This window comes from Esox lucius, chromosome 3, assembly GCF_011004845.1.
Source record: "Esox lucius isolate fEsoLuc1 chromosome 3, fEsoLuc1.pri, whole genome shotgun sequence".
NCBI lineage: Eukaryota > Metazoa > Chordata > Actinopteri > Esociformes > Esocidae > Esox > Esox lucius.
In genome coordinates, this window is record NC_047571.1 from 28,135,450 (window position 1) to 28,153,045 (window position 17,596).

At 46.0% G+C, this 17,596-nt stretch overlaps 2 protein-coding genes across 2 annotated transcripts; one reads left to right on the forward strand and one right to left on the reverse strand.

Annotated features, from left to right (window-relative positions):
* Positions 1–1,666: 1,666 nt before the first annotated feature.
* Positions 1,667–12,183, reverse strand: ppm1la (protein phosphatase, Mg2+/Mn2+ dependent, 1La). The gene is made up of 4 exons (XM_010888600.4): positions 11,255–12,183; positions 6,243–6,417; positions 5,451–5,612; positions 1,667–4,375 (listed from the first exon to the last, which is right to left on the reverse strand). Exons 1-4 carry the CDS (start codon positions 11,651–11,653, stop codon positions 4,023–4,025), a joined length of 1,089 nt encoding a protein of 362 aa, XP_010886902.1. The 5' UTR covers positions 11,654–12,183; the 3' UTR covers positions 1,667–4,022.
* Positions 12,184–12,334: 151 nt separating this feature from the next.
* otol1a (otolin 1a) lies at positions 12,335–16,527 on the forward strand. Its single transcript, XM_010888602.4, has 5 exons — positions 12,335–13,540; positions 13,696–14,199; positions 14,446–14,535; positions 14,891–14,962; positions 15,417–16,527. Exons 2-5 carry the CDS (start codon positions 13,722–13,724, stop codon positions 16,295–16,297), a joined length of 1,521 nt encoding a protein of 506 aa, XP_010886904.2. The 5' UTR covers positions 12,335–13,540; positions 13,696–13,721; the 3' UTR covers positions 16,298–16,527.
* Positions 16,528–17,596: the final 1,069 nt, after the last annotated feature.

The following is a 17,596-nucleotide window of genomic DNA, read 5'->3' on the forward strand; positions in this document are numbered from 1 at the left end:
CTTGTATTTGAGAACACCAACAAATGTCTACAAATGTTTCGTCAGTTGGCTGGTTGCGCACACTTGTCACACTTGGCCCGAGGTCTAGATTCTCCTTATGGAGGCTCATATTCCTTTATAGTGATAGCTTTCCCGTAAGGCGGCATTAAGCGCAGTGACTCACTTTGGTTTACGGAAAGTGTGTTCAGTGCTATGACACAGGGGCCACCTGGCACTAGACGTCAATAATACCCATGCTCGCGTGGCGTCTGAGCTCAACCCGTAAGTGCCAGGCCTCTGGAGAACGTGCCAGGGTGTTCGCTTACTTTCTGGAGTTCTTGCGCACACAGATCTAAAAATACACATGCCCAGAAAAGGGTTTCATCAACGTCATACACGTTTTCTTTCTGTCAGTGATCTCTCTGGCCTAAACATACATTTCTATGAATATTGTTTTCAGTAAAAAAAAATTAATAAAACAAATAAAAACATAAAGCACATACCTTTTGGTTCATTTATTAATATCAGGCCCAGGACCGTTCGAAGGAAACCTGGGCCCACTGAAAATATTTATGCCTAGTCCTCGAACGTATCCACTGCATTGATATAATTATGATCAGTGGTCTAGTGATGATTGTTTGCTCAAGACCCAAACCGTGCGTGGGAAGGGTTGTGACATTAAAATGACTAAACACCACAGAACTCAAAAAGGGCCTGAGAGAAAGCACAATGACAAACGCTCATATAAAATCAATGACGTTCTGAACTTTTCTTTCTTGGATGGGTTTGTCACACAATATTTAATCCATCGGCATTTAGTCACGTCATGGCACCAAATCATTTTAGGAGTCACCATTAGAGACAACTCGCTAAAGAATGTTTGAGTTTTAAGCAGGGAGGGTCCTTAGGTCGGCTTAAACAATCATTAACTAGAGTCGCTTTTGCTCAAACTTAATAATTAACCACCACCATGCTTGATCGTTCGTATGAGGTTCATACTGTGGAATGCAGTGTTTGGTTTTCGCCGTACATTAACTCATTTTCTGATTTTTATTTTTTACAGTTGTCTCTAAAACATAGATTACCCATTCACATATTACTGATTATTAACTCTGAAACAATATAAGGGAACTCGTGTTTTAAATGTTGTACTAAGCTGGTTTTGCACCATAAACATTTATTTGATATATTTTATGATTATCTGTTTGCTTCATAAGTACTTAGAATTCTGTCAATTCCCTTTAACGACGGGAGATTCTCTAACTGCAAAGCTTTCTGCCTCCCCCATGATGTGAAAAGTAATTTATTGTGTTTAACCTGAAAAGGCACGAGCATCTAGATCAGCCGGTCCATGCTGGTCTGTGGACGGGGGTGGTCACCAAGAATCCTGGGCCCCCCTGAAAGGATGCCAGGGCCCTCTCACTTATGGACAACATTGCTATTGTTACGATCAGTGTGCCCCACCAAGCCATGGGCCCCGTGGACCGTGTCCACATTTCCCCATGTTAGCAACGGCCCTGCCATGGAATATCCCTCATGAAGAATCTATGCAAAATGTCAGTGCATTCGAAGTGCTTTACTCCTACAATAGTTCTGGCTGTATCTCATGTATTTTGACCTCTTAAGATCACATTTCAGATCAGCAATTTCAAGTGGGCAGGAATAATGAACTGAAACAACATTTTCACAGTATCATTGTATTTAATACTGACAGGCGGCATTCAGCAAATTCATACATTTATGTATAAGACAGAGCGTGAGTGTGTTGTAGACCTGTCTACGTGTAATTATTGTTAGATCATCAACTTATGCACCTGTGCAGGTAAACAATAAACCACAGTTTGTTTTGTTTGGGCAAAGACATTTAAACGGAAACAATAAATAAGGCAAATAAAGTGTGTTAAATTATATAAGGCCTGCCACATGTCATTTCAAGCACAAAAAAAAATGGATGCAATACATTAAAAGTAGTATCCGATAGCGTAGTGCGGTGCTAAAGCTAACAAACCACTGAGATAACTGACAACCACAGTGTGAATCAGTGGTGCTGGGCTGGAAGGAAATCCCGAACGCACTGCTGGTCTTGGAACGGAGTTGGCAATCATCGGTCTTTTGCATGATCCTGACCTTAATGACACATTGGGATTCACACCAGTCATACTGACATCACTGGCAGCTAGCCACCCTGCTTCAGCCGTGTTAGCCTTGGAGTTAGTCGCTGTGGTTACGGTGCATGACTAGCTTGAGTTCCACCTCGCAGTCTGTATGTCTACCATGGTGGAGGACAACCACAGATATTTCCCTCACAAGGATGGTCTAAACCATGGACAGTGTTAAACATGGACAGGCTAAACCATGGACAGGGTTAAACATGGACAGGGTTAAACATGGACAGGGTTAAACATGGACTGGCTAAACCATGGACAGGGTTAAACATGGACTGGCTAAACCATGGACAGGCTAAACCATGGACAGGGTTAAACATGGACAGGCTAAACCATGGACAGGGTTAAACATGGACAGGGTTAAACATGGACAGGGTTAAACATGGACTGGCTAAACCAGGGACAGGGTTAAACATGGACAGGGTTAAACATGGACTGGCTAAACCATGGACAGGGTTAAACATGGACTGGCTAAACCATGGACAGGCTAAACCATGGACAGGGTTAAACATGGACAGGCTAAACCATGGACAGGCTAAACCATGGACAGGGTTAAACATGGACAGGGTTAAACATGGACAGGGTTAAACATGGACTGGCTAAACCAGGGACAGGGTTAAACATGGACAGGGTTAAACATGGACAGGGTTAAACATGGACTGGCTAAACCAGGGACAGGGTTAAACATGGACAGGGTTAAACATGGACTGGCTAAACCAGGGACAGGGTTAAATATGGACAGGCTAAACCATGGACAGGGTTAAACATGGACAGGCTAAACCATGGACAGGGTTAAACATGGACAGGGTTAAACATGGACAGGGTTAAACATGGACTGGCTAAACCATGGACAGGGTTAAACATGGACAGGGTTAAACATGGACTGGCTAAACCAGGGACAGGGTTAAATATGGACAGGCTAAACCATGGACAGGGTTAAACATGGACAGGCTAAACCATGGACAGGGTTAAACATGGACAGGCTAAACCATGGACAGGGTTAAACATGGACAGGGTTAAACATGGACTGGCTAAACAATTGACAGTTAAACATGGGTAGGCTAAAACAGGGACAGTTAAACATGGGTAGGCTAAAACAGGGACAGTTAAACATGGGTAGGACATGGACAGGGTAAATCTTAGACTGGCTAAACCCTAGACAGTGTTAAAAAACATGGATAGGCTAAACTATTGACAGTTAAACATTGACTGGCTAAAACATGGACAGGGTAAACCAGTGACCTTTTGGTTTCGGTACCTTCTAAAGGTAGTTAACATCTCTACTGTTCAGCTAAGACAATGTAACGTCCAGTGACTTAGAGAGCTTTGATGGGCTGATATGTAAGGTGGAATCAAGGTGGAATCAAGGTGGAATCAAGGTGGAATCATTCCAGGAAAACAGTGACGTCCAAAGGGCTTTTTGTTGACCCCAGGACAGGGTCAGTAGAACAAACGGCTGGAGTATGTGTAGGGAACAGCAAATCAATTTGCTGTGCTGTGTTGGGTCAGTCTTCTTTTCAGTCATGGAGAAGTGTGTGTGTTAATGGATGAGAAGAGAGTGTGTTCATGCTGGATGCCAATGTGTGAAATGGCAGATGGATGACTGTGTGTGTGTGTGTGTGTGTGTGTGTGTGAGTGTGTCTCAGGACATTCAAGCAGTCCAGCTTCAGAGTTAAGTAAAAAATAAATAAACTAGTCGTCAGAAAGGAAAGGAACTCTGTAACTGTCTGTTGTTAAGGTCAGGCATCCAGGTAGCAGCAATCCTTTAAAGCTGACCGATTTCTGCACTCTCCCGGGTGAGGAGAGCTTATGATAGAACAATAAAAATGACCCTGTCCGTCATGACCCTGTGACCTCATGCTGACCTCATCAGAGACTCTACTCCCCAGCCTTGACCCCCCCCGGGCCGCCCTTGAACTTGACCACCATAACGGTGATGTTGTCAGGGCAACCACGGTAGAAGGACTGCAGCACAATGCTTTTGGCGCCGTAGTGGGGCTCGTCCAGGCGTTCGCGCACAAAGCGCACCGCCTCCTCGTTGCTGAAGGCGTCCCACAGGCCGTCCGACGCCAGGATCATGAACTCGGGCTGCAGCTTGTCCAAGTCAAAGGTCAACACATCTGGGTCGGGGATGACCACGTTGAGGTTCTTCAGGGGGTAGTCGCCCAGAGAGCGAGACATGGCCAGGATGCCCTGGACACGCCAGGAGCCGTTGAAGCTGATGAAGCCCCCTGGTGGTGGACACATGAATGTGCACAACATTTCTGAGTCAACGTTCACCTTATTTGTCACTCGAAACCTGGGTGACTTCAACGTTCAGTAACTGCGTTATCCCACACTAGGACATCTGTGGTCACTGCACTCGAGAATTAAATGTTGGCGTGTGTGTGTGTGTGTGTGTGGAGAAATACTGGATGCCCTTCTGTATCTGTTCTCAGTGACCACTGGTGTTACGGAGATTAACACAAGACCAGAGGCGTGGCTAGGATCACAATACATTCAGGGCTTAGCCCCCCCCCCCCCCGACAGAAAGTACAGGGTTTTGAATGTACATGCTAGCGGCCTACACATATACACTGTCATAATGCGCGATCTGAATTACAGATGCATAGATCAGGGGCTATTTTTGTATTATAATTTCTTTGGTCAATTTGAGATCCGGGGCTATTCATAAAAGATCTGGGGCTATAGCCCCGGACGCCCAGGCCTAACGACGCCCTGCACAAGGCTGCTTGGGCCCTTAACAGAATACATCAGCATTATGACGCTGTGGGCTCCACGTGTCCCCGGGTTTGAATGGGCTACAACACACATTTAAATAGATCCTCATCTGAACAACCAGGACCCATAAGAACACGGATCTCAACATGGGCCATTCATTGTAACATTGCAGAATTTGCATGGGAATTGCTGTATCTCAGACCACGTCCAGGATATCAATACATCTGTAAGTACCTCATTTACCAAATCTACACCGGCATACCTGTGCTGCCTGTCACTTGACATAGATACTGTAACTGCACTGTTTATTCAGCCCATCCTGCACTTCCCAAACAGGACACCAGGTGGCGATGCAAAATTGCCATTCTGCATAATTATTCAATTTCTCACGTATTCCAGATTTGGGGTCATTTTTCAGTTAAATTACAGTCAAGGAAATACACTAAATTTCTAATGGTCTTTAATCCTTTTCGATGCAGAACATTTTAAAATGACAACCTGAGTCCCTTTTTGAATTGATCGTAATTTGAATGTAATACCCCCTAGACCCTGGCTAGTCTACGTCGCTGTGGCCACAGGGCTCACCTGCCCTCTTGATCCTCTTGCGCTCCTTCAGCTGGTAGGGCTTGTGGTCATGTGACAGGGCGACAGCGTTACCGTCCTTGTCGCACAGCACGCCCCGCGAGTCCCCGACGTTGGCCACCGTCAGCTCCCGGTCGGACAACAGGGCCACCAGACACGTCGTGCCTGAGTGGGAAAGGAAGGGGAGATGGGATGGGTTGCATCGGCCCGACGCTCCGACAGAAAAACAACAGCCATATCGGGACAAATGCTGGCCTGCGGTGTGATGCCAAGACACTCTGAGGAGCTTAAAACACCCGAAACACTTCGATTTGAGAATGTCACGTCCCATTTAAGTTTAGTTCAGTACACTTCATATATTGAACTGTGTTTCTATCCGTCAGAGTACAACGTGTTTCCTGGTTTCGTGACCAGCCACTATTAAAGTAGTTGAGGCGCCAGCTGTTTGGTACGAAGGGACAGGATCTCTCAGAACCTCCTCTCGGTGGAGAAAGCTTTCCATCTATTCACTACCTCTATGCTGGTGGTTTGTCCACAGCACCTGTCAGGCTGAGTTGTGTTCAATACAGAGTGAAAGGGGGAGGTACACAAGTCAACAGAAATGTACAAATGTCTGTGGTCCAACTGAACATGATCGGATCTGATTTGCCGTCTCAACCCATCCCCCCCGTTGGGACCCTGTTTTAACTGTTGTTTGCATTCAGCAATCTTATCACCCCTGGGGACTGTCTGTACTTATTCATTAGTATCTAAAAGACAAACTGATTTCAGATCGGAACACCCACGGCCCCTGACCTGCTTCGTCGTGATTGGCGGAGAGTTTCTCCAGCATGTCTCGATCCACGGCCAGAATGCGCTGCTCCAGAATGCTGGGATAGGAGAGGACGCTCTCCCTCTTCTCCCTCTCATTGGACAGCAGCTGTTGTTTCAGAGACTCTGGGAGATGGGCCTTAACGTAGTCTGCAGCCGCCTGACCGAGGAGGAAGGGGGAGAGATTGGGGGGGGGGGGGGGGGGGGGGGGGGTAGAGAGGGACAGCAGAATTAGTTCATAGTGAATGTTGTTTGAACTAGGCCCATTTTGAGTAAAGGGGGGGGGGGTTTCTTCAGTGTTGAGCCTCTGATGGATGACTGAGTGGCTGTGTTTTTGGGAAAGACTTTGTGAAAGAGGTACTACATGTAAACAGAGAGTATCCGACCCTCTAGTTTTAAAATGTTGGTTTATATTTCGGACTATGATTAAGCATTGACGTTTAAAAGGGTTATTTAAACATAGAAATGACATTCTAGAACGCCAAAGGCTTTCTTTCCATAGGTCTCTATATAGGGTGGATGTAGGCCGTGTGTTGTTCACATTAAAGAAGCACAAACACAAACTATACATTCAGCAGGAACAGATACTGTATATTTAGCTTCCTCCACAGTCCGACTGTGTGTGTGTTTGGTCAGTGCTTGGGGCAACACCCACCAAGTACAAGGTCAAGGTGACCCAACCTTTAAATTCATAGCTCATGCATGCCACTGTCACCATGACCACAGGAAAGGTGACAACATTACCCACGTACTGCAAAGGCTTTATCTGAATTCATGAAGAATCAAACATACCAAAGGTTACCCTTCTCCACACACCACTAACACAGACCTAGTCTCTTAGCTTTTGTCATATGTAGGCCTGCAATCTGAAGGCCACATACTGTCAGACCAGGCTGTTGAATATCAGCATTAATTAGCAGAAGAGACGTGCTCAGATGTGACATGATGGTACTTTATTATTGGTACATTGTAGCGGTCAAATCTTCATCGCACTTCCAAAACAACCACCTCTCAACAATATCAGGTGGATTTGGTTCATGTTAGATGAAAATATACATATCCCAGTAAACGCTGGTCTTTTGGCAAATTGACATGAATAAAACATTGTGGACCCGGATTAATTATTACCATGGGTTTCTAGGGATGGTGCTAAAAAAGCTTTCTTTCCACAGATGAAAAGTACTGTTTAATACGTGGGTCCTTCAGTTCTATTACATATACTACATATAACTGTCATATACTACCTATGTAATATAACTGTCATATATTACCTATGTAATATAACTGTCATATACTACCTATGTAATATAACTGTCATATACTACCTATGTAATATAACTGTCATATACTACCTATGTAATATAACTGTCATATACTACATATGTAATATAACTGTCATATACTATATATGATTATTATTACCCAATGTTAGACATTTTTTAACATGCAACCTCCTCACACACACTTAAGTAAATCTTACCCAAAGTGACTCAGTTAAAAACACACATACACATGCAACCCGATGAGACACCGACTAACAGCAGGAGCTGATTTCTTTAAGACAGAAGCAGAAGGAATGATTAAAACTCTTCGTTAGTCACAGTAGTGAGTGCACCCCCCTCCGCCTGCACAGCGCAATCAGTCACTCATTTCATGAGATACACCAGGAGCCTTGGAACAATGAACAGCGAATGTAAAGGTACCCAAGCATCCAAGCCCAAACCGCTGAACCACTCAGGAGACCCGGTCGGTGCTCCGTTCATCTCAGGTCATTGTTATGACGGTGTGCGTTTTTATTAGCGATCGTTGGTCATTCTTCCTTCCTTGTTGGTAATGTAAAAGTACATTATAACTTGTATTGAAGAGCTGTGCAGACAACGTCGTTCCTGTCTGTAATCCAATCTCAGGCGTACTTTGCATTGTGACACTGACCTTTACGTTGACAGCAATTGAAATGACCACTTTTGTATAACGCTGAAAAAACAGACGCTCTGCCTCAATGTATGAAATCTATTGAAAAAAGTTCCTCTTAAAAACTAGGCTACTTTGAATCCAATTTTTAAAAAAAATAAGGATTGAGTATATGCTACATTAGGAGTTGAAGGACTTACTGTCCAAATAGAGACCACCTGTTCTGTACACAAATATCTCTATTGGTGTTGGAGACATTTCACTCCCTTCGATACCAGGGGTCAAGAAAATGTTTATTTTTCCAACTTGGAAAAGAGCCCTAGAACAGAAGCGCCCTAGAACATTTCCCAAACACAATGAATACCATGACCACCCCAGGGACTCGAAGCAAGAAGACTTGAAACATTTACATCATTCTTGAGACTGAAACTGAAAGGTTCATAGTCAAAAGGTGAATATTTCTCTCTCTGGCTTCTACAGCCTTGAAGCTGTATGTACTGAAGGCGAAAGCCTCACCAGATGCAGTTCAGGGTGAGTGAGCGGCTGATTCAGGACACGGAGGTCTCATATAGGACGGTTCTGAGACCTCGCAGAAACGTGCACGGCTCCTGCACGTGGTTCTGACAGGACAGTGTTGGAACTCAGCAACCCCTGGCCTGAATCAAACACACAATCTCCAAACACGATGAGATCTGAGGCATGGAGGCCTGTTTCACAGCCGTCCGGGGGAACCTGAAAGCCCTCAGAGGTCAGCACGGAGGGTTTCATGTTCCCACACTACTGTCCCCAGTAAACAACACACTACTAGTGCAACAACGTTGGAGTCAATACACCAGATGGAAATTACATCATAAAGATAACCAAGTCATTCTAAAACCCTTATGCCGGATTGGTCGATTGGAAGATTGCACATTTATTGGGCCTGGTTTGAAATGGGATTTTGATTTAAAATGTGGACCTGACTTGGTTCTGGAAATGTTATTTTTGACAAATCCTTTTTGCCAGACCGCTTAAGCAGAGCCGGCCAAGAAGAGCGATTGTCTCTTACTGAATGAGGGAGTGACTGACTGAAATAGCTTTGGCAGTGTAAAGTTCATCTCCAGTCTCGCTAGAAATTGCACTATTCTTATGACTATTCCAAGTAGTAAGTTAGTAGATACTAATAAGCCTACTACTGGCTAATAATCTGTTAAAACAACCAGTGGCAAAAGCAGTTCATAGATGCTCTTTGTAGTGGGGGTAAACTTAATAAGAAACGTTAGTCAGTTTAACACAATGCTTAAATAGTGTCTAGTGAAATATTTTTTTAACATGTAGTGTAAACAGATTAGCTTCCTCCAATGTCTGACTGTGTGTGTGTGTGTGTGGGGGGGGGGGGGGGGGGTTTGGTCAGTACATGGGGCAACTCCCATCAAGTACAAGGTCAAAGTGACCCAACCTTTAAGTTCATAGCTCATGCATGTCAGTCACCATAACCACAGGAAAGGTGACAACATTACCCACATACTGGCAAGGCTTGATTCTTTATATGAAAAGGATCAAACATTACAAAAGTGCAGCAACACACAAATTTATCAACAGCAACTTCCTCTCCACACAGTAAGTCTGGCCATTACCACTGACACGGAGCAGTACCTGGCAAGTCTCTTAGCTTTTGTCATATGCAGGCCTGCGATCTGAGGGTCACAAACTGTCAGCCCAGGCTCCCAAATATCAGCACCTCAAGCCTGAAATAATTAGCAGGCTTCATTTCTTCAGGGATATCACTGACTGGCCAAGTCAAGAGACTGTTCAGGCGTGACGTGAGGGGATTTTATTTCAGTTGAGGCCTGTTCCTGTAGTGGTCAAATGAGCATTGCACTTCCAAAACAATCACCTCACATGCAAACACTCCGTCTTCTGATTTTAGAGTACACACACACTTGACTGGTGATATAGTACCAGAGAAAGAAATGTTTTAAATCATCAGAAAAAGCTACTTGCCCAGAGAAAACTGAAAATGAATCTCAAGTGAGGCACATCATATAGTTTTAGTTTTTAGTCTAAATTTAAAAGTTCTCCTGACAGATAAAAGGCAGAGAGGATTTACAACTACCAAACGAAGATGCCAAAAAGTTATTCATCTCCAAATGTAGTAAATATTCACTCTTATGTGGGCCTTACTTTAAATACTTGCCAGGCGACACCCAATATATTACATAACAAAGCACTAAAACAGCAGAACATTACTGTTTTGGAATCAACTTAAATCCTTTGGTGATTTTAATGGTGAAGATCGACACAGATTTGTGACTTCTGAAATGTCTCTGTGTGTAATAATGTCCCAGAATGTAGCACTGTGCAACTGCTTTGCAATAACAACACTGTCTGTGAGAAAGTACTCCTATCATGGCAGATGGCTTCCCCACACACATGGTCTGTAGGCTACCTTGGGAATTCCCTGACCCCTGATAGCAGAAGGAGGAGAAAAGGGTCACGCCCATGTTGGCAGCACACAAAGCCTCAGGACTTGTTCTTTGTGCGGCTGCCCAGTTCGATTCCCTTCTATCTTTTAGTTGAGGATAATACACAGAAAACACGCTACGCACAATGGGGGTTATTCGGTTTTCCATGAAAATGTACTGTGGTAGGCTCACTAGTGAATAGCCGAGGCCAATGGAGACTGTCAGCTGTACTGCAGAGGATTCAAATTCAGCTGGGAGGGCACTATGCCTCTGGACTATGTTTATTGCAATGGGCCTGGGAAAAGTGCATTGCAAATATATTTAATTAAATAACCAATGTTCCAGCTACTTCAGGTCTTTGATTTCCAAACTAGGATGGCCAAAAGACAGAGACCTTAAAAAAATATTCCCTTTGAGTAGTAGTTTCGTCTAAACTGTTCATGTGGAATTCCTTTTTTGTTAGGCCTACCTCTCTCACTACACATCCGATAAAACAGCTGTGACCACAGAGGTCCTATGAGGCTGACGGTTCAGCAGCATCTCATATTATTATTATTAGCCTATATGTTATTAATGGTGATTAATGTGAATTAATGGTAAACATACCGGGCTTTTTTATAACCCCATATCGTAGACACCTACCTCACCACCGTGACCGTCAAAAATCCCGAATATCGACGGGTGACTTTTGTTGGTGATGTCGGTGAGCACCTCGAAGCGGTCCTCCATGTGGTCACGCCGTCCCTGAATTGAGTACACCGCTACATTGTCATTTTTGAACTCCCAGGTTTTGGAGAACTCCGCGTCTAGGACGTTCAATCCCCCCAACCTGTCGTTCTGCATTATCTCTGCGACTTTCCCCTTCACCATCTTCACCGCATCTCGGCTCGACTTGACGATGGTCTTTACCTCGTCGGTGTGGAAGAAGTAACTCCATAAGGCCAAGCTAATGCATAGTAGAAACAAAGTCTCTGGCCTCAGGAGGAAATAACGCATGATCCGACCCAAAAGAGACAACAGCGTCATTGTGTCTCCTATCATCACACGCAAGAAAACTGCTGACGGTTGCTCCCCTAGTGTAATTCACTCCATTGTGTCCGATAAAGGGATTGATGGTAACAATCAGATACAAAATTCACCATCAAAATGTCTGTCAGAACTGCTAGAACATATAATGAGCAGGCTTTAAACGTTCAATATATTCCCAGCACTCACTCAGAAGCCGAATGTAGCGCCGGAAAGCGAACTGCATTTGTCATCGTCTTCGCACGAGGTCTTGAAATACACGAGTGAGACTGTCCCGGCTCCCGAAATAACAGCTGCAGCTTTACTGACCAACCCGTTACGATGCAGCTGTCTGCCGTGGCCCATTGTAGGCTTTGCGAATAACGTGCAAAATCCTACCGGAATTTCAGGACGGTTTCTTGTCAGCGCGTAGTTGGGGTTTGCTGACCTCTTTCTGCGTCATACATTCTATGTTTCGCTATGACCCAGTTTCTTATCGGCGACATGCTACTGCGATTTCTATTCAGCTATCTCTACTCCAGTGCGCTGCTCTCCCGCATCAAAAACATTCTCCTCCTCTCCCACCCCCCGGTCTTCAACTCTAGTCCGTAGTGAGTATGCGCAGCAGCAGAGAAAAAAATAACATCCTAGGCAATATTTGTAATGTAGGCAGTTTTTTCTTCAACTTTACCGTTATTAAAACTGACCCTGTTATATAACCCTGATTCATCCCATAGGAATCGAGTTATTGCAGTAACAATATTATTATATGAAGTACTTCAAGTGTATTGCTAAACTAGTAGGCCTTTTAGATATTTTACACTTACTGTCAGGTGTGTTAATATTGCGATGGAAAGGGGTTGTGACCGAATCCTTCCTGGAGCACGAGGAGCACCCGAAGACCAACACGAGGAACGATGCAGCCCTCTGGTGGATGATTCCATAACCATTTGCATCCAATTGATATACAAATACACCTCTGCATTTTCGACAAATGCACGCAAAACGCCAGGGGCAATTATTGGCTGAAGGAACAATGGAAGCGTATACACCGTTAAATTCAGCTCTTGACCTTCAGAATCACTAGTTCCACTCGTTGTTCCATTGTGCCCGTTTATTCAGTGGCTAGTAGCACAATACATATTATTTTTGTGCCTGGTGAGGTGTCCTTGGCCCTGTAATACACTTCCCCAGATGACTATTACATGAATAAACAAGGAGGAATAGGAGTACTTTGTGTCCACGGTGCTTGTGAGCCTTCATCAGGACCAGGAGTAAGGGGACCATGTAATGAGGCACCCACAGCCTCAGAGGGGAATGCCCCTATAGAGACGGAGAGTGTTTGTTTCACAGACAAGACCACGTGGCTGCAGTCAAGGGGATTCAAAGTCCCAAACTCAAATCCCCCCCCTTCAACGTCAAGGCGGAAGGTGGACATCCTACCCATAATGCCCTTTGAGAAGGGCCTGTGAATGCCGTGCCGGGTTTCCTGAAGGTTGTGGCTGGATGTTGGATCAGGGCGGCGACGGAGACCCGTCTGAGACATGCACACCTCCCTGTGCGGTTCTGTGTCGGACCGGTCTGCTTTGAGCTGAAGCCACTGGGACCGGATGGGCCCACCTCTGTCTCGCTCAGGACACACAACCTGTACCAGTGTGTGTCACATATCAGAGGAACGGGAAAACCAAAAAGAAAGCCCTGTGTTGGATGTTGTTCTAGCATTTCATGACCTGATTCCTTAGGTTTCACCCTGTGCCCCAATCCACCCAACCTTGCTCATAGTCCCAGTCTACCCCCCCCCCCCGCCTCATCTCATTGGTCAAGCTAAGGAGGCAAGAGGCCAGCAGACCCAATAAAAGGGGTTTGTGGTTGGAGCCACCGAATCCAGGGAATTAGAATGACAGCCAGACGTTTCATTTAAAGGTAAGCACTGAGTTTCTTTCCTTGAGGTACATTGCTTTAGCTGAGGTAACCGTTTGGGTTTCGGTCAGTGCTCAGAGCTGTCCATGAATTGAAAGCAACTTGTTATTAAATGTGATTTACTTGCTCCTTTGGTGCTCCGTCTCTTCCTCTCTTAGACAATCACAAGGCAACAGTCGCTGACATGCCCTCTCTTCATCTGCTACCCATGCTGACAGTCCTGCTTCTGGTGGCCTTGATAGCGACCGATTCGTCCGCGGCCAGGACCACCCGCTGGCCTAAGACTCAGAGTACCAAGAAGCCACCTCGTGGAGGTGGTACCGGAGGAGGAGTTGGAAGCACCCAGGCGGGCCGCCAGGGCTTCCGGCAAACCACCGCGGCCCCGTCAAGCACTCTGGGCACTGAGGGGACCACCGAGGACGCCACGACGGACGCCTCGTCCCTGTCGCCCACCGACAGCACCACCTATCCGGGCGATACTTACACGACGGGGTATCAGACGGATGCCACGGCGCTCCCTGGGGGCGAACTGGGGAACTACACCCTAGACTACACCCAGTGCTTTTTAAACATCTGCGAGTGCTGCCCGCCTGAGAAAGGCCCCGTGGGGCCCCGCGGGGAGAGGGGCCCCCCAGGGCCACCGGGAGAGAGGGGTTTTCCAGGTAGACTAATGAATATTGCACGGTGCCGATTTCAGGGTGGTGTGACTGAAAGTGGACGGACTGTAGTGACCGTGACTTGAAGTTTGTGTGTTTGCTTAGTGGTTACGGTGTGAAGTGTGTCCCTTCGGTCTGTGTGTCATGGGCGTGCCTCAGTTTGTGTGGAGTGCGTGTGTTCTGTGGTTTGCGTTTGTAGTCCCTAACAGCCCCTGATGTCCCCGACCTCCCCTCACGCCTGTCTTCTGTCAGGGGTCCCTGGGCTCAAGGGGAATGTGGGGCTCACAGGTCCCCCTGGACTGGATGGAATGCCTGGAGCTACGGGACTGGAAGGTGATAAAGGTAAACTAACCAAATGTCATCATACAAGCGTGCCGTCCTGGTTCATAAGCACTTACATGGTCTGAATAAGTGCTTGTTGTAAGAATTGTAATTTGTAAAATACTATCTCACTTGCCCTCCAAAAAATGTAAACACTACTTAGAAAACTACTTTCTAAAATCATACAAAAATGTGCATCACTGTAACCTGTGTTTTTGCCTTTAAATTACAAAGTGTTAGCTACTCTGTTACCATGTCCCAGAAAACTTTGCAGTGTGCAGCTGATTTTCATGAAATTGCCAATTTTGTGTTAACACATTGCATTTTGGGAAGTGATATTCATCCTCATGACATGATTGTCTCACTCCAATGACAGGTGAAAAAGGAGATCAAGGAACCACAGGAATGCCTGGTGCTCCGGGATTAACTGGCAAAGATGGAGAGAAAGGTATAAAGCATAGTGATGTCATCAGAGTGATGAGCAGTGATGAGCGGAGTGATGTCATCAGAGTGATGTCATCAGTGATGAGCAGAGTGATGGGTAGGGTGATGGGTAGGGTGATGGATAGGGTGATGGGTAGGCGTGATGAGCAGAGTGACGTCATCAGGGTGATGAGCAGAGTGATTTAGAGTGATGAGCAGAGAGATGAGCAGAATGATGAGCAGAGTGACATCATCAGAGTGATGAGCAGAGTGATGGTAGAGTGATGGTAGTGATGAGCAGAGTGGTTTTGTCAGAAAGATGGGTAGAGACAAAGTAGCGCCAGTGTCATATTGCAACATTAGATAATGCTAGTGCTAGTGTATTACTGGAGGAGAGTTGTAGTTTCCAAAAACTGAATGTTAACTGCACAATCAAAGACTTTTGTCCTTACACTAAGTGACTAACTATCTTCACACAGGTGACGTGGGCCTCAAAGGAGAGAAAGGAGACCCAGGGCTTCCTGGCTTGAAAGGAGATCCAGGAGACAGGGGCAAGCCTGGGCGAAATGGTACCCAGGGTGACAAAGGGGACATGGGTAGAATCGGCCCCACAGGATCCCCTGGGCTGCCTGGACCGATTGGACTGCCTGGGGAAAAGGGAGAGCGTGTGATCGGGGAGAAGGGAGACAAAGGTCAGCCAGGCTTAACTGGCCCTCCTGGGCCGAGGTCAGAGGCGGGCCCCGCAGGAGCCAATGGAACAGATGGTTTACCTGGACCTAAAGGGGACAGGGGTGCTCCAGGACCCCAGGGAGCAAGAGGGGACGCTGGGGGGCGGGGGCCTCCAGGGCCCCCAGGTTTGAGGGGCCTGCCTGGGCTGAAGGGAGAGAAAGGTCCCAGGGGCCCCAGGGGCGTGCGGGGTCCCATGGGCCCTCAGGGGGAAACCGCGGAGCAGGTCCGGTCGGCCTTCAGCGTGGGCCTCTTCCCCAGCAAGTCCTTCCCCCCTCCGGGCCTGCCTGTCAAGTTTGACAAGATCCTCTACAACGAGGAGGAACACTGGGATGCCGCGACCAGCAAGTTCAACTGCACTCACCCCGGGGTGTATGTGTTCTCCTACCACATCACAGTGCGCAACAGGCCACTGCGCGCCGCCCTGGTGATTAACGGCGTGAAGAGGCTGCGGACGCGCGACTCCTTGTACGGCCAGGACATCGACCAGGCGTCCAACCTGGCTCTGCTGAGGCTGGCCGAGGGGGACCAGGTGTGGCTGGAGACACTGAGGGACTGGAACGGAGTCTACTCCAGCAGCGAGGACGACAGCACCTTCACAGGCTTCCTGCTCTATGCTGACCCCAAGTCCTGACCTATGACCTCGTCTCTGACCCCGGCTTGAACGCCGCACAACCTTTATCCGACGTCTACCGCTGGCTCTGCGTTGCCTCAGGCTTTTCGCACTTTTGAGAATCTGTTCACACCACTGCTACTAGCTAAACATTAGTGCTTTTTCTGTCACAGTAATCTGACCAAATGCTTGCTGTACATGGATGCGGAAGCATTCACATAATGCACCGCTGATGGTTTATAACACTGCAATAAAACACTGCTAATGCTTGAAATTGAAAGTGAATTTTGTGACTTAATGGCTTTGAAAGGTCTGAAGCCTTCTGCAGTAGATTTGACTATTATCGATCTTAGCTTTGTCAATTACACTGTCACATCTCTGATTATGGACACTGTCGCAGCCAGTGATGGAATCCTGTGTAGCTCGATCGGTAGAGTGTACTGCTTACAATGCCAAGCAGGGGTTGCGGGTTAAATTCCCACAGATGGGCAATTAGGACAGCGATGCACTCATTAAAGGAGGTCAGTTTGATAATTGACTAAAAAGTGAATTAATTAGGTTATCTTAGCTCAACAGAAAGCACCCTTCATCATAGACCTGTCATGGAAATATAACACCAAGGTTGGCATAGTGATGCCATGATGAATAATGTAGAGAGCCGTCAAACGGGTCGCTCTACAGTTAACACCTTCATGTTATTTTCGCCCCTAGAGGGCACTGTGACGGCACGGTTGGAAAAGAAAGGCTGAATGGTGGTTGTTCACTACAGAACTATTGAATTCATGTGCAAACACATGTACAGTGTTGATATTCATCAAATTTACAGGCCTAGTAAAACGAGTTAGTACTGTGTCCCAGCTAGTTTCTCTAGCTTAGACAAGTAAATCGTCCCAAATTCACCAGATATAGAGTATCTCACAAAAGTGAGTACACCCATCACATTTTTGCAAATATTTGATTATATTTTTTCATGTGACAACACTGAAGAAAATGACACTTGTACTACAATGTAAAGTAGTGAGTGTACTGCTTGTATAACAGTGTAAATTTGCTGTCCCCTCAAAATAACTCAACACACCGCCATTAATGTCTAAACCGCTGGCAACAGAAGTAAGTACACCCCTAAATGAAAAAATCCACTATAGTTGATATCTACATACAGTACATATTCTGTTTCTAAACGAGATTTCTCTGAATCATTCTGAATAATTTAAAAACGGATAGTCATTAGCCCATTCATCTCTTAAATAAGTCATTAAAAATGGATCATAATTAATAAAAAAAACATTTAATAACCGGACCTCCCATTCTCTGAATAGA

Excerpts from the sequence above, each read along its gene's own strand:
- ppm1la (XM_010888600.4), bottom strand. The coding sequence starts at position 11,653 with ATGATAGGAGACACAATGACGCTGTTGTCTCTTTTGGGTCGGATCATG. Across the intron at positions 6,418-11,254 it reads TTGACGGTCACGGTGGTGAG|GCGGCTGCAGACTACGTTAA; the intron begins GTAGGTGTCTAC and ends CTCCTCGGTCAG. Across the intron at positions 4,376-5,450 it reads CAAGAGGATCAAGAGGGCAG|GGGGCTTCATCAGCTTCAAC; the intron begins GTGAGCCCTGTG and ends GTCCACCACCAG.
- otol1a (XM_010888602.4), top strand. The coding sequence starts at position 13,722 with ATGCCCTCTCTTCATCTGCTACCCATGCTGACAGTCCTGCTTCTGGTG. Across the intron at positions 14,200-14,445 it reads GGGAGAGAGGGGTTTTCCAG|GGGTCCCTGGGCTCAAGGGG; the intron begins GTAGACTAATGA and ends GTCTTCTGTCAG. Across the intron at positions 14,536-14,890 it reads GGGACTGGAAGGTGATAAAG|GTGAAAAAGGAGATCAAGGA; the intron begins GTAAACTAACCA and ends CTCCAATGACAG.